This window comes from Mya arenaria, chromosome 5 (assembly GCF_026914265.1).
Source record: "Mya arenaria isolate MELC-2E11 chromosome 5, ASM2691426v1".
NCBI lineage: Eukaryota > Metazoa > Mollusca > Bivalvia > Myida > Myidae > Mya > Mya arenaria.
Window position 1 is genome coordinate 60,736,140 of NC_069126.1, and position 25,270 is coordinate 60,761,409.

The 25,270-nt window shown below is 33.7% G+C and overlaps 2 protein-coding genes across 3 annotated transcripts in view; both read left to right on the forward strand.

Annotated features, from left to right (window-relative positions):
• Positions 1 to 10,022, forward strand: part of LOC128234707 (uncharacterized) — a 72,448-nt gene extending 62,426 nt beyond the window's left edge. For both annotated transcript variants that reach the window (XM_052949128.1, XM_052949129.1), the window contains exons 59-70: positions 154 to 221; positions 519 to 601; positions 3,077 to 3,223; positions 3,811 to 3,927; positions 4,936 to 5,087; positions 5,759 to 5,858; positions 6,153 to 6,397; positions 7,233 to 7,326; positions 7,915 to 8,178; positions 8,719 to 8,880; positions 9,089 to 9,232; positions 9,486 to 10,022. In XM_052949128.1, coding sequence (XP_052805088.1) covers positions 154 to 221; positions 519 to 601; positions 3,077 to 3,223; positions 3,811 to 3,927; positions 4,936 to 5,087; positions 5,759 to 5,858; positions 6,153 to 6,397; positions 7,233 to 7,326; positions 7,915 to 8,178; positions 8,719 to 8,880; positions 9,089 to 9,232; positions 9,486 to 9,706 — 1,797 coding nt within the window. In that variant the 3' untranslated portion in view covers positions 9,707 to 10,022. The remainder of the gene's footprint in view (positions 1 to 153; positions 222 to 518; positions 602 to 3,076; positions 3,224 to 3,810; positions 3,928 to 4,935; positions 5,088 to 5,758; positions 5,859 to 6,152; positions 6,398 to 7,232; positions 7,327 to 7,914; positions 8,179 to 8,718; positions 8,881 to 9,088; positions 9,233 to 9,485) is intronic.
• Positions 10,023 to 13,413: 3,391 nt separating this feature from the next.
• On the forward strand, positions 13,414 to 23,548 carry LOC128234710 (uncharacterized). The gene is made up of 9 exons (XM_052949136.1): positions 13,414 to 13,697; positions 14,979 to 15,302; positions 15,437 to 15,730; positions 17,227 to 17,538; positions 17,897 to 18,181; positions 18,707 to 18,997; positions 20,478 to 20,594; positions 21,678 to 21,748; positions 22,697 to 23,548. Exons 1-9 carry the CDS (start codon positions 13,610 to 13,612, stop codon positions 23,042 to 23,044), a joined length of 2,130 nt encoding a protein of 709 aa, XP_052805096.1. The 5' UTR covers positions 13,414 to 13,609; the 3' UTR covers positions 23,045 to 23,548.
• The last annotated feature ends 1,722 nt before the right edge of the window (positions 23,549 to 25,270 follow it).

Here is a 25,270-nt window from a genome sequence, read left to right on the forward strand (position 1 = left end):
ATATGCTAATTATATTTCTGCAAACAAACCCCTTTCAAATGAGACCAGCATTTGGGATCACTAAGAATTTTTGTTTGTGCATCGGTTACGTTAATTCAATTTGCAGTGCTATTTTTGTGCGTACTTGTATAAAATGTTGATTTATGATACAAGGTGTCTAAAAGAAGCCGTTTCGAGGACATATGGATTGGAATAAAGAAAGTGGATGGGCAAGAAATAAGGTAACAATGAGTTTTGACATTTTCGAAATACAACCGTTTATTTGCTTCCAAGAAAAAAATTGAGCAACCAAATCATTAATATCTGGCAGAGTATTCTAGTTGTTGATTACATTCAATAGATGCCGTCTGGACGTATGTAGAGACAACAAATTATAAAACGGTGACTTCTGGATTTATTTTTTGGACTTATTTTATCGTTCCGAACGATCTGTTTTTCAAATATACAAAATTGATTTTAACAAATGTGTTCGATGTTATAGCATGTATGTAAACGACACCTTCATGTTTTTTTTCCAGATGGTCTGATGGTTCAGCTGTTCAGTTTTGGACCAAACGTCCAGGACAAGAGTCTGGTGACTGCCTTCGTTTTGACTCTCATGGTATTTTTTCCTTTGCAGTAGAGTAATCACTGCCGCGAGGCATATCACGTGATGACGATTAGCATGATGAAAATTAAATAAATATTGAATTAATGTGTGTAGACAGCCAACAGCAAAGTTTATAGGATTCCGATACAATATGTATTGTCAATCTTTAGTGTAGTGAATTGGTTTCTGTTTCTGTAACAGACTGTGACGTCAACAGTGTAGCTTAAACCATTTATATAACCTGTTTCGTAAAAAACCTGTTATAGACAATGTAGACTGTTTAATCAACAATGTAGATAATTGGGTTCTGGAACAAACTGTGTCTTCCCAAATGTCGTTATGTGGTTTCTATTGACTTTGCCTTCAGCAATGTAAATAATTGGTTTCTGATACCAACTGTGTCCGTATCAATGTATGCGGTCTCTGGTATAATTTCGTCATCAGTGTAGTTATTCGGTTAACAGTACATCCCGAGACATCGACAGTTTATTGTCCTGGTTTCCGGTACAGTCGGTGTCATCCATAGTGTAGCTATTTATTTTTTGGTACAGGTTGTTATATCAACAGTGTAGTTGTTTGCTTATGGTACAGCCGGTTTCATTAACAGTGCATTTATTTGGTTTCTGTTACAAAATTGTTCAGGTTCTTAGAGATCATAAGATATGATTTCATAATTTTTAATGAGAGAATACTGCTTAATCAAGCCACGTTAAGCAATTGATTTTGCTACACATACAAAAACAAAACCTTTCAACGCAAACTGTATTTTTATTCCATTGATATTGTTTGTTTTTTAAAGATTTCGTTTACTTAAATATACATAAACAATAAATTGAATAATTAGAAGACTCTTATTTACTAACGTCATGGATCTATGTCTTATCTTATTTCATGTTGCAATTGCTACTACATGATCATAGATTGTTAAAATTACTGAAAATGTTTAAAATTCAAGTTTCGTCATCGATTACAAGTTATTATCAAAATAAATAAAAGTTTAATTACCATAAAGCTCGTTTTTTTAGTTTGAGTCTCAAATTCAGACTCAAAACGTTAGTGAATATGACCCTAGTTCATTAATCAAACGCATTTACCGTTTGAAAATCGTATTAGACTTAACAGAAAGAGCTTTTGGAGGAGGCGGTTTTCAGATACATAAATGAATTCCCCTATTCGAGCGTCAAACAGAAAGTATGTTGACTCTGTATATGAAAAATACAATTTGGGTAATATTAGTAATTATGTTAATAACAGAAATCCTCAGCATGACGTGTCTTAAAGTGTAACATTTCATTTAGGTATACCTCCTATTGCTTGATTTAGTTATTTATTTTAAAAACGTAAGGTAAAACAAGGCAAAATATTTTGGCAACATCACTTGAACAAATGTCCACTTCTTAAAGGAACATATTTGCGTTTACGAACACCGCGTTGAGACGACGAATTAATTTAATGCGTTATTTTCTAGCAGTTAAGGATATATATTTGGAAACTTTAAAACGCGAGACTGTTCAACGCTGACATAATCCTTAACCATTAAACTAACAACACACCTACATGCCATTTTAGAACACCGTGATTACAACTCAACGAATTGTTGTAAACAAAATTTGTTTATATAAAGCAACAGCAATGTCTGCGCCGTAAACATGTTTACAACATTCATTTCTATCACTCTTCTCATTTTTCCAGAAATTAAGATTCAGATAAGAATATTAGTTTCATATTAAACCAGTTATACAAACAATTCAATGCCAAAGTGTTGTATCACTGAACCCTTGTATATATGTTAAATTATCGCAATAATTATACATATTCTCGGTGTATACCTGTGTCTTGTCTCAGCATTTCATTATTTTGATCATCGACATATCATTTCATGCATCTAGCTGTTTCTCACACGAATACGTCGATTGATAAATCCTTGAAAAAATGTGAGAAAACGTCATAGTCCATCCACCCTCGTATCTCTTCCTCAGTAAAAGATATCGAATTTACGGAAGATAATCAGAACTTGGCAAAATGTATGTCATTCGTGATTGCTATTATATGACTGTCGCGATTGCTTTTATATGACTGTCGCGATTGCTTTTATATGACTGTCGCGATTAAATGACTGTCGCGATTGTTTTTATATGACTGTCGCGATTGCTTTTATATGACGGTCGCGACTTCTATTAAATGACTGTCGCGATGGTTTTTATATGACTGTCGCGATTTCTATTTTTGACTGTCGCCATTGCTATTAAATGACGGTCGCCATTGCTATTAAATGACGGTCGCCATTGCTATTAAATGACGATCGCAATTGCTATTAAATGATTGTCGCGATTAATAGTATTTGACTGTCGCGATAGCTACGTTTTGACCTTCGCAATCAAGGAAAGCAAAATCGTTATAAATGCTTCTTGATTTAATGTCACGAACGACATATGAGCCTTTGTGTGTTGAAATATAAAGAAATATCACCAGAAGTTATTCTTACAGGATTGTGGAGGTACATCTCATGTGACAGTAAGCTATCCTTTGTTTGCAAGAGGACGGAGCAAGATCCCACAACAACCTCAAACACGTCTTCAACCGTAACCACAACTAGAACTGTAGGTGGCTGCCCAACATACTTCAAGGAGTTTGGTGAGGAAATATATAACAAATATCGCTGTCATATATGTTTGAGTATGCCCTAGACACTTCATGGAGTTTGTCGAGGAAATAAATAACAGATGTTTCTGTACTACTTGTTTGAGGCCTCTAAACACTTTATTAAGGGAACAGAATAAATTGTTTTTGTTGAAGTTGACCTACGTCCTGGTGAGAAAATGGATATGTCGTTAAATATATATTTGTTATTTTATCGTGCTTTAAGTGTGAAGGGTTTGGAGAGATATATTAAACCACAAACTGCTGTTATATTTGTTTGATGATTTCAACAGCATTTTTGGTTGGCGATTTATATATATACATGACATATGTGTTTGTATCAACATACACCAAATTAGTATTGGTTTGTGGGTTAGACATGGTTGAGTTTAGACATAAATGAATTGAATAATTTAAATGTTTTAATACTGTCGGAGGCTGTCAAAGGCATTTTGCTATCTTTGGTAAGAATTAAACAGCATTCATTTGTATTCATTGGTATGTGCGTATGTATTCTAAAAGGTTACTCATCTGAATAATTATTTAAGCAGTTCATTACAATATTTCAATTTATTTACTAGAAAACAGATGCTACTTTGTTAATGATCCCACCAAGCTAGTATCAAAGGCAAGCGCTGAAAAACTCTGTCAGCATTCTGGCGGGGGACTTGTGACAATAAACAACGAGTTACAGCAAGGTATGTTATTTTCAAAAACAAATCTATTGCCATAGAATTATCAGTCTTATGATAATAATTAATTAAGAGCATTAAAGACCCTAAAGTCAATGACAAATTATATGTTATTGCTTATCAAAATTATATAAATAATAAAATGTTCAAATTTGTTTTAATGAGAAAACAATAGTAAGGATATCAACTAAACAATATCGTACCTATGCGAATAAGAATGGAAGGGCGTTGAAGCAAAACATACATATACAGAATTGCACAAGTCAGAATGCAAGATGAACAGGTCAGAATGCAAAATGAACAAGTCAGAATGCAAAATGTACAAGACAGAATGCAAAAAGTAAAATCAGAATGCAAGATTTACAAGTCAAAATTCAAGATGTACAAGTCATAATGCAAGATGTACAGGTCAGAAAGCAAAATGTTAAAGTCAAAATGCAAGATGTACTTGTCAGAATGCAAGATGTACAAGTCAGAATGCAAGATGTACAAATCAGAATGCAAGATGTGCAAGTCAGAATGCAAGATTACAGGCCAGAAAGCAAAATGTACAAGTCAGAATGCAAGATGTACAGATCAGAATGCAAGGTGTACAAGTCAGAATGCCAGATGTACAAGTCAGAATGCAAGATGTACTTGTCAGAATGCAAGATGTACAAGTCAGAATGCAAGATATACAAATCAGAATGCAAGATGTACAAGTCAGAACGCAAGATTACAGGCCAGAAAGCAAGATGTACAAGTCAGAATGCAAGATGTACAGGTCAGAATGCAATATGTACAAGTCAGAATGCAAGATTGCAAAATGTACAACAAGTCAGAATGCAAGATGTACAAGTCAGAATGTAAGATTTGCAAAACAGAATGAAAAATGTACAAGTCAGAAAACAAAAAGTAATTTTTGTTACCATTCCCTTCCATATATAGGAGGAGTCCGGATACGTTATCGTTCGGAACACACTGTATTCTCTTTCACGTTAACACTTCAATATATATACTAATATTTATTTTCAGTGTTTTTGGTGTCAATGCTCAAAGGCCAAATTCGAGGCCTCTGGACAGCATTGTCTTTCGAACATGACACCGGATCCTTCCACTGGCCAAACAAAATCATAACATATGAGAACTGGGCCCCAAATGAGCCTTCGGGAGGATATGATAACCTGGTAGGTCAAATATGTTATAAGCTTACTGATTTGTTTAAGATTGATTGTACAGTTATATGAATTACTCATGCATATTGTTTTATGGTATGAGCCAGATCTGGATTCAACTTTGAGAGTCGAAGGAGTAAACACCTGTAAACACTATACTATTTTATAACCTTACCAGACTCAATGAATTTTCTTTGCACATATATTTTGCGTTTCTAATGGCTGCTTTTACATAGTTTTAAACGTCAAAATAAAATTAAAGAATATAATGCGCTCACCTTTTATTTAGTTTGTATTTTAAAAGAGACAAAACTACGCTTAAGAAAGTCAAAGGGAGGTAGTTCCGTAGATTCAAGGATAGATAATAGACGAAGAAAATATTAACTACTAGCGTTGTTTTATACCGTTTGGCCAGTAATATGTGCATGTGTCTTATGATATTAAGTGTATATAAAACATCTATTAAAAAGTAGTAATGTATTGTGCTGTCCAACGGACTCATTTTCAAAGTAAAGGTGATTTTTGAAAATATAATACCGCTGAAGTCGGTTTCTCGGATGAGTGGCATTGTTGACCGTGCATTACTGTCAATGGATACGATCGATCCAAAACAGACTGCTTTAGTTACCGTACAGATGTATTTCGCGTTTCGAAATAATCTCTGTTGTATGTCTATCCCGCAGGAAGACTGTGTTGAAATGCTGGTTGACACCGACCACCCCGGGCAGTGGAACGATGTTAGCTGTCTGAAGAACAGGGGCTATATGTGCGTCGTCAACAAAGGTAATTCCAAGGCTCCAGATAGAAGATACACTTGAGTAGCAAAGCTTAGTCTTCAGCTTGTGTTTTCATTATGGTGTGAAAAAGAACATTGAGAAACAATATGAGGATTTCATGGATTAAAGTTTTCACCCTGTCACTTTTATTTCCAATGTTATAAATCACATCCCTTCTAATTGTGTAGCGAAAATGAAAAGATAATACGCCATTGTTGTCATTTCCATGTAGTACTGTTAATATTTTTGTTTACCTTTTCCTGACATTGTCTTGTCTAAATTAACTTAATATCATGTTTAGACCCTAGCTTGCCAACGCCATCGATAGCTGAGGAAAATTGCCCGTACTACTACAAACCTTACAATGACAAATGCTACATTTACATAAGTGAACCAAAGAGTACATGGGTGAATAGCAGGAATATCTGCGAGAGGATGAGCGGTAAAATCGCTAAGCTGCATCAAACGGAAATATTCACTAGGTCGTTCATAACAGCATCTCTTATTGGTTCACTCGACACAAAAGCGTGGGTTACTGGCAACGGGGTATGTAAAGACAATTATAACTCTGTTTGAGTTTACAAATTCTTCTTAAAGATATGACGTGACCTTGTCACGAGAAAGCCACTATTTAACAATACATTGTATTTAATGTTCTTGTTTAATATTTTATGTTACATTCTTATGGGATCACAACAATGAAAGGACCAACGCCCAGTATTCAAAATGTTGCATGTGCTTTTAGGTCAAATCATTACAATGCATATGTAAAGATGTGCTTGAGTGATAAGCACACCTTTATAAGCAAATTAAACGTATATTTTAATAGAAACTAACTACGAACACATTTGCATTTAACTTAAAAATGGTTCAAGGACTACGATTGATTTGGTGGCAAGTCACTCAGCATTATCAAAGAGAGACTTTCGTGAGTCTTTGTAAGAAAATTTTCAATTTTAAAAAAGTGTTTCATTTTTTTTTGTAAACAGGAGGAAAATTAATTTTTTATGTAGTCTATATCATTGTTAGATGCAAACGGAATTACAAAACTCTGTTTAGTGGGTGAGAGAAGGTTAGTGTTTTAATTTATACGTGTCCGCCTCTCACCCAAGACATTGTGGTCTCAATTCAAGCAATGGGTAACTTCTCATGGCCTCTCAAAATTGACACCAATACTGGTTCTGCACAGGAAACGTACTCGGGCGTGATTCTATACGCTTTCCGGCTTTGTTCAAATCGAGCTCAAAAGAATAAGTACAAACTAAAACTCTTTGAAAATAGCCCTTTATTACAAGTTTAATAACCAATAAAAATTCTTAACGTACCAAATAATAGTGCTTTATAGCAGTAAAGATATAATAACCGATAGTCTATTAAACAGATGCACCCCGGTACCTGCGCTTCTTTACATCAGAATATTTTGAACGACGTAGACACAAACTGTGACGAACAGCTTGGTGTTGTATGTGAAGCCGGTAGGTGGAAAGTTACTTTGTTGTCAGAACTGATCTTAAAAGAAGTTTTCTATTTCATTCTCTTAAGTTCAAGTTGACTTTTTACATTAAAATAAACAAGGTTTATTTTAAAATGTTAGAAAATTAGTACACATTAAGTTTAATGATATCCATATTAATTATAGAACTGTATTTCTGTTCATCCAAACGGTAAATATAGATTTCCAGTATCAACGACAACACAAAAATGCCTTTTTGACCAAGATTTATTATCACGTATTCAAATTTTCAGAATATGACATATCAAGACATGACACTAAATTCACTTATTTCAGCATTATATCAATTTGCCAAAAGATGGTACTATCGCTGTAAAAAGATTGTCTTATCACAAAAAAGAGCTAGTTTTGATTTGCGTCAACTGCACATATGTATTTTGACATGAATACTCGAAATCTATATATAGGCTTTGAAAACACACACAATTTTACTACCCACATTGTAGATTGCATTGAATTCCATTCGTGTCAAATTAGAAATCTTTTCAACGGGTTGATTTCTTTAATATGTTAAATTTCGCGAACTCCCCGAATTACTCTCGTTCTACAGATCCGCTATCGGCAATCTCCACGATTACGATACCATCAACAACTGTACAGTACGGTTGCCGAAACTCCTCTTGGCTTCACTATAACGGCTTTTGCTACGCTTTGGTAAAAAGGAACGGCGATCAACATCTAGCTGACTGCGCACTCATTAAGATGGAACTGGCCATTATTGAGAATGAGGAAGAGAACCATAGGATTTGGGCGTGGTTGCAAAAATACAAAAATGAGGCCAATGAAATTTTAATAGGATTACTTGCTACATTTGGTAAGGCGAACCCGAAATAACCATATCAAATTGGTTTAGACTCCAAAAGATTAACCTTTAATAAAACTGTATCTGTATTTATCTTGCATACAAATAATATAACAGTTCATAAAATGCTAATTGTTGATGAGCCAAAACTGCAGTAAGGAAACGTGCAAAATATAAAAAAAATGTTAAAAAAGGTATTCAATCAATTTGTTTCGAAATGTGTACGTTATATTCTACACATATAAAATATCATACAATTAGAAAGGGTCACATCGATAAATTGCGGTAAGATCACGTTTCAATTGAGTAATTGACGATTTGGAGCATGCTTTCAAGTATTCATATTGTCTTCAAATTAATAACCTTAGTAGTAGGTAGTTGCAACGTTTTGTGTATTATAGTAATAATTTAGACGATAACAGTAAATCCGCTACTGTAGACAGTGTTGCACTTACAAATGTTGCGATCATCCTTCACTAAACCGACATTGCTGTTCTACGAATTTTCCGGAAATCAAATATTTTACAGAGTGTTCATATAATTGGTTTTTAGGTCGCTTAATGTACAGTGATGGAAGGAAAGCAACCTACACAGAACCTGTCTTGAACCCGTACGCCAGTGGCATTGCATGTATTTCTATGCAGATGCCGTACAGGTGGAAAATTACACTGGAAATGACTACAGTGAAACATATGTTATGCAAAAGTGACGAAGGTATATGCTTATTTTCATTTTTCATCATTTGTCTGAATACTACTTTAGTAAAATGCGTTCAAATAAAAAAAAGTGTTTGTCATGTTATAAAAGCTAAAGGTTCTCAGTGTATATTAAACGTAAGTGAAATCCATAAACATTATAATTCATGATGGCTTAAGCTTAAATAATTATAAATTACTTTAAGTAACACGCAGAATGTTTTTAGAGGTTGTTACGTGGACTGATACAACAACGGCAACGAGAACTTCTGCAACTTTAACTACAGCAGTAACAGGAGAACAAACGCAGACAAAACCGTCGTTTAATCCGTCACCCGGGAGTCACCATGCAGACGAATCATCAAATGCAGGTATTGCATTTAATAATACCATCTAAAGACCAAAAGAGTATCTATGACGCAACACGAGAAACACAAAGTCGCATTATTACTATGACAGATTACAATGCAGGAGCTGTTTCATTATTGTTTGGGTTTTAAAACGGCGTAAAGTCGGTATGGTACATAAAATGACAATGTTAATTCAATGTCAGTGGTAAATTATATTCATTTCTGTGATATAATTGAATTATAGTTAATTCCCTATGTTTTATATTTTAAACAGTACGCCTTGACAAAGCATCTGGACTGACACCAGGGCAAATCATCGGTGTCGTCATTGGCGTTATTGCAGGGGTTATCGCCCTTTGCGTATGTGTGTATATTGTAAGAAACGTCATTGTGACATCAGAAATGTATCAAACGAAGCTAGTACGGGACACGTCTATAGGATTTGACAACGCGTTGTTTCATAAGGACAGAGAAGACAGTGTTAGTCTTCAGTGACATTGATAGTCTTAAGTGAAGCTTAGTTGAATTTACTATATAGTCTTGGTTCATTGATATTCATTTGCTCTTGCTTCTTTCAAACGTTCAAAGCTGTGTATGTTGCGTGAATAATTGCACAATTTTAACATGTGCTACTTAAGATGTTTAGTAGAAATTTAAAAACAACAACACTGAATTTCATTTACAAAACAAGTATGTACATGATTATGTTTCCATACAAAAGATAATAAAACATGTGTTTTCTATCTATTCATATTTCGTCATGTGCGTTACGTTGATTTCTCAGATTTAACCAATAAAGTATTTATATGTAGTCAGTTCAATCCAGTTTTATCAATGGCAAATGCTTGCACCACTTTCTGGAAAACTTCTTAGTTCCTTATAAAAGCCTTGCTCACATTTTTATTTCAGATATTCTTTATGTTATAGTCCAGTATAATGAGTTTTAGGGCTTAAAATGAAATTATATATTTTGACAATAGCGAAAAATGGCAACGAAAAATTGTACCTTGTTTAAGCATTTTTGCTGAATAAAATAAGATAATATTTGAACCAGGTGTGTTTAAAATTGTCAAATGAACTAGTGCTAGTAAGACAGCAGTATTTAATATACATAATTCTTCTAATAAACACAACTCCATGTAGGCCTCAGAAGTGAATATTTTCTGTATATCATCCTGCATGTATTGCTACTGATGAGCTTGGCGTGGATTGGTTATTGAGTAACGTTTTTAAAGATTCGACAAAGTAATCTACTTTATTCATCCCAGATACTCGACTTACATCTAGACAATTACTTTGAACAAGACATGGAAACATCAGACAAGTAAGAGCTGTCAAAAGAACGTGACAATTGCCCCCGAAAGGCCACGTTAGACATATAGCCATTCGTATTTGGACCTGAATGGACAGACAGCTTTAAGTATATAACATACAGTCTAACCCCGTTGCCTCGAACTCGCTTGCTTCGAATTCCTCATTTGCTCGAACTCGATGTAAAGGACCGATTTCTTTAAACTGAATGGAAGCATTCCTGCTTGGCTCGAATTTTCCGGGGCTCGTTGGACCGAAGGAGTTCGAGCAAACGAGGTTCGACTGTATGTTCATGATGATCTACACTACCTTCCCATGAGTTTTTGAAATATTGACCTGAAACATTTTTAAAAAGCAAATGATGTAAATGGAAATGATAATTCAGTGCAACACGAAGAGGATGTCAACTTGTCTCCGGGCCATAACGTTCTTTAGTTATTGATCGGAAACGGATTTAGGATTTAAGGTAACCACGACCTTGATATTAGTCCTAATTATCTAAAATTCCAACGAGTTCATCGGCTATATTTGCCCATATTTGCGAGGTGTTGAAGATGTCTATGACATCTATATAAAATGTGTATATTGCATCGCTGATATTATGACACAAATAAAAGATCCAGCTGCGTTTTGGCAAAGTTTGTAAAATATTCCGAATGACTTGACCGTTTTATTCATTTTTATAACAATTAATCAGGCCTGTCGTAAATTTTGTGCTGAAATAAACTTAAGAAATACAGGGACATGCTTGAAAGAAGATTTTAACTGGGCAGAGAAGGTCGTTATCTAAGAGATGAAATCATTTGACAGTGATGTCGGTGACAAGTTTGTGCTTGATCATATATATAAGCTCGAAAGCGATACCAATGGCCATTTTGACCATGAGGATACTCATACGCTTGAAATAGACCCCTTCAAGCCGAGAAAGGGTTTCGGAAAGGGGATCTTTAGAAGAAATGGGTGGAAACCCCCAGTATTAGCTCTTTGAAATCAGTACCGTTATCAACACATTAAAGCTTATGTGCTGATAATGATGTTGATTGTGATGAGTCAGGTATAGATGAAGATAACCTTTTGCGGGAAGCAAGTTATCCTGACAATTAAATAACAGGATTATTGAGAACTGATGTATCAAAGCTTTGAAGGATTACAAAGAATGGGTGTTTTATAAATGTTGTTTTTCGCTTTTTTATGTTACAGCATACAAGTCATTTTTAAACATGTAGCATGATTAGTGAATGTATATTTTAGTAGCTATATTTGTTAAGAAACATTTTTGATTTATCGTGTTTTCTTTTAAAGTGTACTATTGTTGCCATGTTTCAATTCTGAAATGTAGTGTTCTAATTACATGTATCCTCATACAAACGTAACATACTTTGTTTTAACCCCATCTAGCCTCGGTGTTGCCCCTGAAATTTTAATATGAACTATAACCACAAAGTGGGATATTAAAACAGTTAACAGCATGGAAACTGAAGGAATTTGATTGATCGCCTCTGTACAATGTGAATAACTATCATTATTCATTCAAAATAGAGGCAAAATTAAATAATGTTTTGACTGTTTAACTGCTTTTCATACATTTAACTAGAAACGAAGGAACAAGACGTTCGCAATTTAGTTTAATTTTATCCGATCATATACATAAACCTAGGCACAAAAATAACTAAGAGTGTGTTGTTTTTTTTGCGAATTTTGTTGGTACTCTGATTAAAAGGAGTTTTTCGGATTTATTTCACAATAACGATTTAAGTTTTATAACTTTCAACAGCTAAAAAACGTTTTTGAGCTCTTTTTGAAGTTTGCAATTGCCAAAAAGTGAATTTGAGAGTAGAAATAGTTGTGTGATTTTTTCAATGAATCATAAATGTTACATTTTTATAAATATCTTAACTTCGCAATGACATCGAACAAGTTATGCAAATTCGAATTTTGAATCTTTAAAAAAACAAATACAGGAATCCCATGGTTGCCCGACCCTACATGCTATCCCCACCTGTGTTACAGTGTACCTTAAAAAACGTGTTCAAGGACAGAACATCGCTAACATGCAAGGTGATTGTTCCAACGAAAAACCTGTCCACTTAAATAAATGTGCAAACATTACATAACCACACCAAAGAAAAGAGTACGCCTTGAACAGACAAAAGATGAAAAATATATATTTAAAGCCGTTATACGTTTTCACTTCTTAAAATAAGACGAAATAAAGTAATGACATTTTGGGAATTGTTGTAATATGATACGAATCGGGCAATAACGAATGACATAGGTCAAAGTAAATGTTAATGTCACGTTTCTATATGGAAATATTAAGAAATTATGACACCAACAAACCACTTAATTACTGTACAACTAAGTTAAAATCAAAATTATATCTCAATATTCACCTATACAATCTATAAAAAAAGTAATTAACTGACAAAGAAAATATGGCAAAAAGTAAAAGATTAATAAAAGTATCGGAATTCTTAAATTATGGTAGTGTAGTTGTATCAAAATTAATATGTGTTAATTAATATGTGTATAATGACAGGTGCACTGAGATTTAACCGCATTTTTTAGCAGAATGTATCAACGTATTCTATGTTTTTGTCGATTTTTTCCGTCCTGCGTTAGCTTAGTGCATAAAATTTTGTACTTTGAAAAAGTCCGTTTTTGGTCTAATGTTAGATTGGTTTTGATTGTTACTGATATTAAGTAATGCTGATACATATGAATAATACTACAATACAGTAACCACACAATACCACTACTTAAATATCAAGGAAAATATAAATGATTTATTCAATAAGATAACGAAACTCATATTGAACGCCGACCACAGGCTTTGGCATTGAAACTTCCTTACTCTACAGTCGTATTTCGTAGGATAACATATTCACAAACAGTACCTAGAGTTACTGAGGAATCTGAGATAGCTTTAAAGTGCGTGCATATTCGTGACCCCTGCCCGAAACAGCAGCAACAAAAACAACAATGACAATACCAACTGAAACAATTATCATTTGTGTTACAAAGGAATACTAACTGGACACATACGTATGGAAAGATTTGCCAAATAGTTCGCTCTGTGTCGTTTGAATGTTGATATCAAAAGCAAAGCGTCAGCTGTTAAACATCAAAATGTTCATCTGGGTGTATGTTCTGTTGCTTGAAGATTTCATTAAAGGTTGGTTTTTCTATTTATTTACTGCTACTTTCTGGCGCCATGTGTATGACTCATTGGTTATAAACACTAGCTTATAATTACAATTATCTCTGCAATTTTAAATTAATTTTAAATAATGCCTTTGGTCAGCTGACGTTATTCAACATATATTTGTTGGACGTAATTTTACGTTGAAATTAACGCGGTCATAGCCAGTAATTACAGTTGCATAGCAATTGTTTTCTCATTTTCAAGCAGACCTAAAACCGAAGAAAATTCAATGATCATCGTTGCATAATACATCGTATCTACTCAAATTATTCTTTGCATTTATAATAATACAAGTCATAAATATTTGAACAATAGCAATTAGTAATTAACGAGACCCTTACAACACATAAAGTGGCGATGCGCAAAGCGGGCAACACTTTTTGCGCATTAGAAAGACGTTGATATGGAGTTTCAATGGAGTTTACATATTTATCTGCTTCATTTCATCAAAAAAGATTTCTTCATTTTCAGCAATGAACCTAAGATGCTTTAATGATTTTGACCCAAACCATTTTGAACAATTAGTTTGTTAAATAATTAACAATAATAATATTAATAAATAATAGTTAAACTTCGATATTTTTCAAGAAATGGATTAATATGTTTTTCACATATTGAAATATAGCAGAGATGAGAGACACGCCGGGGCTGCACTTCCGTTCATTCGGGAATGGGCACGGACATACTAATGAGTAACAGCAATCTATAGAGTTTTAAAATATGATTTCGGGTTCTGATGTTTTGTATATGAACTATGTACTAATTTTCATAACAATGTATCTTTAATCGTATTGTATGACATATTTTCGATGTTTTATAGAGCACTCAATAATGGAATTTATCTCATTTAAAATCATTATGATACTAGTATATTCTGGACCGTCCTGTTTTCAAGACATAATAATTTTACTAATGTTATGTTTATTTATTCGGCGAAGTATCATTTATATATATTTTAAAGTTCAGGATATTTCTCCGAGAAGTGGATAGAAAGAGTTATTATACATTTCATGAATGACTGGAATGCCAGTTTTTGCACCTGAAATGTAATCGTGATTAGATAGCTTGGTCATATTTTAAGTGATTAGGTAGCTTGGTTATATTTTCAGTATTAAATGCTTAAGAAAACAATTTTACAGTATTATCAGCAATATTTTAAGCCACAATATAAAATTTAAAGTGCATTGCTACGAATTAAAATAAGTAAATTCAAAGAGGGGTATCAGAGGTCATTGACTCTTTTTTTTGTAGAATCCACAGATGCGTTCGGTTGTGGTGAACTCAACTTTCTCACCAAACAACCTTTTATTGAGGGTGATGAGATCTGGTTTGGGTTCTTTCCCTCTCCAGAGATAATTACAAATTACAGCGAAAACTCTGCTATGGAGTTGATAAAAGGCACGAACAAGTCTACAATTCCAAAATCCTTAATTCGTTTAAAACAGCATCTGGACAAAAACGAATATAGAGCTGTTTTAATGAATGCTAAAAAGAATGACAGTGATGTGTATCGTGTCCAATGTATGGATGGTATACGCATTAACTATTCAAATCCTATCCAGTTAGACGTTGAAGGTATGTAATACATTTTGAAATGCATTTTAAAATTATGTTCATAACAAAATCTTAACTTTGCATGATTTCCTATGCTCTTTTATATTAATCAAAAACATGAATGTTTGTTTTTAATTTTTTTTAACAATTTTCAGATGCAACTGTAATAGGTCCTTTAACTAGCATTTCGTTCTGCAGTGAATGCATCGTTTTCAAAAAGGAAGAACCACTTCGAAAATTGTTTTGTGAACAGAACGGAAGTCTTGGTATCGAAGGTGTCAAATTCACAATTGAATCTGATGAATTTCATTCATACAAAATGTCACCTTTAAGATACGGTTTAGATTCTTATGCCATACCAAACGATTCCTACCATCTTATGACAGTTCAATGCACTTACATGTTACGTAACAGAGCTTTGTCGGCGAAGGCGACCATCTACCTCGTAGGTAATATAGCTTAATTATTCTTATATTCAGGTTTCATCCTTTGCTGTTTGATGCAACCGAAGGAAGGTAATAGTAGTCGCACTATACGTTCGTGTGACCGTTTGACTGTTTGTCCATTAACACTTTTTCGTAAAACCTAAATTATTATTGATGTTATCAAACTTTACAGAATAGTTCATCACTATAGGAAGGAATGTCGCATTGAAAAACATGTGCTCATCTTTTATGTCAATGTCACAATTGGCATTTAATATTGCACAATATAGATTTCCAAGCAAAACCTGGTATATCAGTCAAACTATTCATGCGAAATCAAACAAATTTAGGATTTTGTAGAGCACCTTGCGAATGTTTGCGCTTTCAAATCAAAGGTCAATGTAACACTTGGAAGTCCATTTTACGCAAAAAGTATGTCAAAACAATAGTTTATGTGACAACTATTAGTGGGAATTCAATCAAATATCGCAGACATGTTCTGCAGCATTGCACGGAAAAATTGTTACGCATACGATTCGTACTCACATACGAAGGCTTAGGTCATAATTAGCGGTCAATGTTTGCAATACTGGATTGCACTTGCTTTTGTTATTTGTTGACATTCAAGCAAACTGCACAGATTTATAGGGCACCATTAGAAGGTGTTTCGCGGATGATAATTCAGATAAAATGTAAAGGTCATTCTTTGAGATCAATGTGGCCCAATTAAAACCCCTTATCGATTCTAAATGATTTGTTCAGATCTTGGCCATACTATTACTTTCCATGTAGTTTTATTTTAACTTTACGCTAATACTTACAGTGCGATGGATACTTAAAGAGAAACATTTTTTAAAACTTCGTTTTAATACATTTTTTATCAAACATTTTACTCAACATATATGTTTGAAACTAATTGCTATCCGTCTGACAAGGCATTTTTGTGTTACACCTCCTGTTTCTTCTAAAAGAGAGGGCATCACCCATTTAGCAGGTTGTCTTACGGAAAATTTAATGGCCATGTCTAACGTTGTTTTTTATATTTCGGTTGACTGTTAAATCCTTACTATTATCTGCATTATTTATAAAACCAATACAACACATGAGTTACTTAGAAAATACATCAAGCATGATTCGATCCTTCGGTGTTTTGATCTTCCGAATTTTGTTTGCTCATTTGGTGTTATTATATTTCTTTCAAGCTTAGCAGCTACTAGCTATATACATTTGTGTACATTACTATTATCAGTGCATATATTAATGCAGAGTTATTGTCAGAAGCGTTAAATAAATATTAAAGCACCAGTTGTTTTCATCGTCAGCTTTTGTAGAAGCAATGACGTTAGCGTGCAAAAACCATGGCCATCACTCAAAACGATTCAACATATTTAGTTGAAACATTGTTAACATGGTGCAAGAAAGAATACTCACATCCGAAGGCAATGCTTAGTTTCACATTGAGAAATGCTCTTTCTAACAGTGTTGGCCTTCGCTCCGCGGTACTCATATTTATTTTGCAGTTTCACCAGAAGAGCCGCCAAAGCTTCAGGCAACATCTGTCATGAGGGGCGAAACTATTGATATAACTTGCACTTCCACTTTTGCGAGACCGCCACCAAGACTTGACATTTTTGTGAAGGGAAACTTTTCAATAACTGTTCGTACCAATCTGTCAATTGTTGACATTTCAAAAGGGATATTTAAAACCATTGCAAAACATTCGTCAAATAATAGCCGCTGGGAAAACGAGGAATTACTGTGTAGACAGTCGGCGGATGATGAGGGTTTATTTAATTCAATCCTATCGCACGCTGTACATATTGACTATATATGTAAGTAACTTGTTTATTCATGAACTCATAAATAGTTTAATTTCATTAAATAACTGGATGAGGTTTTACTTCAGGAATGTGTAAAATGGCGTGGAATGGTCCGTTTAAAGCAAATTCGAGTGTGAAGTTTAAATGCCATACATGTTTAAGGCCACTCAATTGAAGTTAACCGCTTTTATTGCCATTGTTGTTGCATATATATATATATATATATATATATATATATATATATATATATATATATATATATATATATATATATATATATATATATATATATATATATATATTATTGTATTCTTGTTCACCGCCGGAACAATGTGTGATATCTTTTGTTTTTTTATGTTGTCTTTTTCAGACCCACCATCGGCTCTATACTTAACATACACGATACCCATGCGCATGCGGGAAGAATTGGTTGTTTCCTGTACAGCCATTGCTGCACACCATGTTTGTAAATCAAAATGGAATTTTAAAACAGAGAACATGACATACTCTGTAGTTTCAAAGGACTTCACAAACAATACGTTTAATGAAGTTATATCTTTTAATACTTCAGCGTTTGATTTGAAAAGTGAAATTTACTGCAGCGTCAAATGCTCGGAGTTCGTTCTGACAAATTCTACAATTTTGATATTTCCTCGTAAGATATACTATAATTATCATACAGTTTATGATAAATGTATTCAAGACAATGTTATTGGACTCTAAAACAAAATCGTTTAAACGATTCATTAGAATTCAGACTAATATTGTTATACCGTGAAAAAGTGAGCATGTACTTAGTATGTTTGTTACTTCATGTATAGTTATTCGTAAAGTTTTCCTCATAATGACTATTCGACAAAACACAAACTAAATCATCAAATTTAAAAAAAAATGTTTCCTTTATAGTAATTGTTTATTTTATACGCAAACGTTTAGATTTAAAATTTTGAAATAGAAAGGCATACGATCTTACTTAGGTATGACTGACCATGTCCAGACGGCTTACCCCTCAAAATTCTAATGACGATTCATATTTTTTATATTTGTGTAATGTATTTCGTCTTGAATCTTGTTCGGTGTTTGTTTTAACTTGATCCTTTTGCAATTAAACAAAATATTAGTTAAATTTAAGGCTTCTGTACTTATCCATGTAATTTCCTTTGTTTCAATAACATTTCAGAAAAACCGTCGGTTCGCATTGAAGGAACAACACCTGCACCACCATACAACATTGTTTATCTGAACTGTTTGTCTGATGGTTACCCGGACAGCAACATCACTTGGGAAATGGTTGACCCAGAAAATGGAACCAAAGTTGAAGTTTTAGAAGTTTGTGATATGCCAACATGCACCTTGAAGATTGTTTCAAGCTCCGTAGATCTGATGTACAACTGTATTGCTCAGAATAAGTTTGGCCGAGCTAGCAATACAACCAGAATTATGGTGTCTCAAAGAAACGATGAGAAGACGGGTATGAGACATTATTGTTGTTTTGCTTAATAGCAAATTAGTATTAAATTAAAGTTATTGCTAAGAAAATCGTAATGGTGTACACAAAGCTTTTAAAAGTGAATTTTAACCCAAATAATACACACTATTTAAATGTTTTAACTAACAGGTCAAAACATGCAGCTGTCAGGGCATTCCATATTAAATTTTCATTTGTTTTACAAACCGAAATAATTTTTGTAATCAATAAATTGATGACTTAAAACTGACAAGGCGTTTTGGACAGGGACGTATCATAGTTTCACCTGTAACAGGATCTGGCGAGCGGCGTCCAGTATGTTTTCTGATCAATAACTGTAGAAACATTTGTCTCCATTCAATTATATAAAGTATCTAAAATCGTTCTTGACCGATGACTTTAGAAAGTCTTGTCAAAATCATTACAAACTTGGTCACAATGTTTATGAGCATTATTTCTCCCAACTCAGATAAGTAGATCCAATAATTTAACCATTCTAGATATTCTTATCTTGCCCACGGGCGAAAATAAAATGCCCGTATGGAACTCCTTTTTAATGGTCACAACATTGTAATTACCTCCCTTGTTGAAGACTGTCGTCAGTAGCATCAAGGAAATCTTGTCTTGTGGTAATATTTAGAACGCTAATTAATTATTTCTCGCTTCAAATGTCACCATGAAACAGTTTTCACGCACCATTCAAGAAATAATGCTTCATTCTCCTTAGAACTATTTAAAGACCGATTTGACTATTTACATAAACTGAATCACTGCGCGCATATCCATGACAACCACGAACTATCGCATATCCATACGCAATTATTTTCACTAAGCACAAAAGAGTTCCAGCAAAAAATACATTTTTACTTAATTTTGTTGAACTGATGGGCTAGAAAAAGCATCTACCATAGCCGCTCGTGTAAGATAGGTTCATCCCGACCCTAGCCATATCGCTCTATTCACTACATAGCTTCAGACGCCTTTGTTCAGTCATCATCAATTTGGTCAGAATCCGTAAGGTAATAATTCATTGAAAAAGCTCGTTAATAAAGCTTGAGTCACTCGAGAGTTATCACCCTTTATTTATATATTTCCTAAAATCGCACTAGTATAATCAATCACTTATGAAACCTGTGTCCAATCATCATCAACATTTGTCAGCTCGATTACCAGCCGTATCGCTTGAGTAACGCGCGAGTTTTTGCATTCTAATTATAGAAATTACTAAAATCGGTATTGTCCGATCGAATGTTATAGAAGTCATTGTCCATTCATCAACAAGTCATTACAGGCTTATGACAGCTGAATTGGCAAAAACTGTGTCAGCTCTCTACATTTGACTTACCGCACAACTACATATCACTAAATTTGGCGTCCTAAAATGGGATGGGCGAAAGTTGGAGCTTTTGCTTTTTTATTTGCAAAACTTAATAAACAGTATTAGGAGTTGTAATAATAACTACTCATGAACATTTTTTTGCAGACATTGTGGCGAGTAAACCAACATTTCCGATTTGGATAGTGGCGACTATCCTGGCTGGTGTTGTTTTCGGAATTGTTGCTATTCGACTATTATACTGTTGTATAAAATGCCAACATCGTAAGTTCCATACATGTTGTTGAATGAATGATTGGCCGCATATTCTACAGGTAATTTCTCTGGTTTTAATGATAATTTATTTTACTTTAAAATGCAGTTATAATGAAAAATCGCTATTATTCGCTTATCATTGCTGCATGGAATTTGCTCGAATTCCCGTCGGCGTTTATACACCACGCGAATAATAGAGATTATTCATTAAAACCGCATTTTAAAATAAAATAAATTATCATTGAAACCAGTGAAATTACCTGTATCTGAGTATTTATTGATAGAGAATGGTAATCGACATCAACTTGCCGATAACATCATTGGTTAAATGACTTCGCGGTAATCCAAGAAGAGCGCAATATTGAGAACACAATGAATTCATAAATTCATACGGGTTAAAGAATATGAACATTATGTTGTCTATATAAAATTGATAGCGAATTTTAATATCATTATACGGGTATTTCGAAAGTGTTTTTGCCCATAAAAATACATACGCTCGTATGTAGTTTTATTTAGTTAAATTGGTTCCTAAGACCAACACATATATGCGGGGAAGGCCGATTTCTAATGTTGTTTATAGCTTTTTGTTCAACCCAAATTATATCAATATATTATTGCAATAATAATTATATTTTGTGCATATTCAATTAAATATAATAACTTTACAACAGATAGATAAAAAACACGTATACTTGTATTTTTTTATTCTCAATACCTTTGTTTACAACCAGTCTTTATCTTGCTAAAAGGGATGCCTCTATGGCATCTTTAATCTCCATTATTTTCAGAGCAAAATAACTAAAAGGGGCAATTATTTCCCTTCATAGTTCTCTTATTCTATATTCCCGTAAAACAAAACCGTGGTTGTAAAATTAAAAAAAAAAACATTTCCAAAATAAAAATATTTTGGCATTATCAAAATGCTTAAATAAAATCAATATTTGAATGCAAGCTTTATAGCAAAGTTGCAAAATGGGAAGGATGTTTCTAAATCTAAAAACAGAGACAAGCCAAGTGATCAAATATTTTATAAAGACCGATTTCTTAACTAGGTGATAGCTTAAAGCTATGTAATGTACGTATTTACAGACAACAGAACCGAACACGTTCAACATGAAAACACCCGAATTCAGCCGCCATCCACAAATACCATCATGGAGGTACGACCATTAAACAACATTATAGTATTTGGTAATAATGTCGAATGAATGATGAAATAACCGCTGGACTGCTTCTTATTGTTACGATCAATGAAAAAACAAATAAACGAATAATTTTTTGTGTCATAAGATCTTGAAATTCGAAATAAAATCGTAAATTGTACTCCTTCAATTGCTTCATTGTATGTGTATTCTGGCTAAGAAAATGTGTCTTTGAGTGATATTTTCCTGTTGTCATTTTCCCACAAATAATGTGGTCGTACAGTTCCTGTTAGGATAAGATTAGGATTAGAACTTTTCAATTTCCGTTGTTGTTTCTTTCGGGGCTAATTGTATTTCTTTGGACCTTGCGATCAAAGGAAAACCCGTGAATGTGCAAGCACTTTTTCAACGGGGTCCTTCGTTCTTTGCTGAAGAGGCCCATTGATTCTTCGACGTGCTCATTTTAAATCACCGATACACGGGGTTCAACTTTTCTGGGTTAAATCAGTACTGAGTACACCACTTTTCTAAGCACTATCCTTTAAATGCCGAGCGCCAGGCAAGGGAGCTACTTGTTATAACTGTTAACTTCTTTGGAAATGACGCAACCAGGGAGCGAACCCAGCAGCATTATCGTTATTTTTCATCCATATAATACAGTAAATTTGTATTCATTAAAATTTTCAAATGTTAAGAGTTGAATATTTTTTCTCAAAATAATAGCTAAAGTATATTTAATCGCCTTTGTATTTTACGTTTTTTGAAAGAGTTTACTTAACACCGAAAAGGGAGTGTACTGGAAGAATATCTTCGCGAAACTTATCATCGTCTTAAGTGTTAATTTATACATGTATATATTCCATCAAAATGCACACTGAAAATCTTTAAAAGGTTTAATACTCTTTGCCCAAATAAAACATGCGATTGTTTGGTATAACACATACTGTATCTTACGTTTGTTTGAAGGAAGAAGGAAGTATATATTACGATATCCATGACGAAGTAGTTACGCTGCGACAACAACGCTTAATCGATGCTAGTGGTAATGACTACCAATATATCCGGCAAAAAAGTGACACCACTCATCAATACGATACAATACAGGATGACATTGAGAGTGCGACAACGCGTCGCCCGTTGCCGAAAATCCCTAAAAGAAGCTCCTCTAAAATGAGAGACAGCGAAAACTACTTACATGCAGTTTACAAACCATATCCCTCAGGGAGCGATGGAAACGATTTACATAATCCAAATTGGAACCTCGCTCCACCTGATCACTTGTCGAACGTTGTTAGTCAGAGATGGACAGCGTAACCTATTGGATTATACAATAAGGATTTATTGAACATTGGCGACATATCTACAGTCTTTCACGCATTTATTCGTCTTTAATGCATACATGCCTTAAATGCCATCATCTATAATTAATTACATGTTTAAGGAATGTATTTGTACTAAGTGTATAATTCTTCTTCGTGTTTTTGTTTATTTACTACATGCATGTAAAAACGTTTTCTTATATATTCCTCTTCATGTATGGAGGATAAAAAAGTAATTAGTCTCAAAAGGTTATACTCTTTATTCGTAGCGATTGTCTATTGTTTGAAGTCGATTCAGACTATTAAAGTTTATCTAAATAAAAAAGGAAAGCACAAAAAAATATTTGATACCTGATTAGAATTGTATTTAAACAAAGCGTTCAGATCACTTAAAACAATAATGATATGCTGACATCGTAGCGGCGCGAGAGAAAAACAGTTTATACAAATACTCATCTGTGATATTTTGTCGATTTACATAAAAGCTTAAAATATGTTATTGGAATTTCATATTTGTACTTTTAGACGGCATATATTTAACATTTTCACGGAAGCAAATCTACAATAAAACATGTAATGCGTTTGTGGCGAATAATTCAATTTATCAGACGTGAAACTGATATAAGCAATATGTTTGAAACAAGATGTATCTTTAAACAACACCCGCCTTATAACTTTACAGACCTCGTCATTCACAAGTTTTTTTATATGCTTATGTACGTCTCTTATTTACAATTTCTTCCTTACCTTACCTCTAGCGATTTCTGTGAATATTTAATCCTGGTATTACCTGTTTTTTAATGTCTTTAGAATAGGCATATTTCAAATTAGGGCTAGTTTGCTCTACTGCTACCAAATATGCACAAAATGGACTAGACCGCTAACTCACTTGGAGCTGATTTGTTGGCTTCCGATGATTTTAATCATTTTGGTGACGTTCATGAAAGTCAAGGGCCTGTATCTTGTCCTTCTCGTCCTCCTTTTCTGATGTTTTTTCTGTCATTGATTGTAGCTTAAATATGGTCAATTACCATGTGCCGTTTTTTTCTGTAAAAAGGACATTGTATGCGGTTCTACGTGACTTTGACATTTTAGCTATTACAGAAACATGGTCTTGTTAAAACCTTATATTGAATAATCCCAAGTTTGTATTTCCTTCTTTCACATTCCTAACAGACGAGATAGACCATCTGGTCCGCACGGAGGTATCATCGTTTATATTAAGTATCTATATTCAGTTTGATCTCGAGTTAACGATACAGAATGCATTTGGCTCAAATAACGCATTAAGAATAGGCGTCTTCTGTTGGGTACCTTTTATAGACCTTCTAATTTTAATCGGTATGTTTATGAATGTATTAAAAATTTAAAAGGACTGGTGGTTTATATTTCTATTATTAAATGAATCACAGGCGATCTCAACCTTGACTCGAACAAATTTTAAAGTCACCATAAGATAGAGTCTGTATGTCAGCAATTTGATCTTTCGCAAGTAATTCGTGATCCATCACATTTTACTGAAACATTCTAGACACTTATCGATTAATTCCTAGTTGCATATATTGTCTTATATAGAGTGTGTTTTGATGAACCAGATTTCTCGATCAGTCTATTTGCTGTCATTGTCCTATTTATTGCATACTGCGATTCAATAAGACTGTCGGATCAACATTTTTACCCAAAATCTGAAAATTTTACAAAAAAATACGACGATCTGCGTTCGCTTGTTTCACCTTTTGATAGAAACTAATGTTTTTTATGCCGATATCAATGGTCATGATTCGAACAAGGGACCCTCTATGGTTTCATTATGATACAGGATATTGATATATTCCGTCGCGACGTTCTCGACTTCATAAAAGTCCTGAAAAACGGAAAGGCAACCCGGTCCGATTGTGTTTATAGCTGTGTTTTACGACAATGGAAAGTCTGTGCTATTTATAACAAGTCTGATCCAAAAGACGTTGGTAATTATCATCCAATATCTTTATTGAGTGTTCTAAGTAAGGTTTTAGAAAGATTTTGCATTAACATATGTTCTTATAGATCAATAGGCGTTTCAATTTATGACTCAAACTTAATGACTTTACCCTCTGCAATAATACACTTCATTGGCAATATGTTCATATAGATCAATAGGCGTTTCAATTTATGAGTTAAACCTAATGACTTTACCCTCTGCAATAATACACTTCATTGGCAATCACTTAATAATACAAAA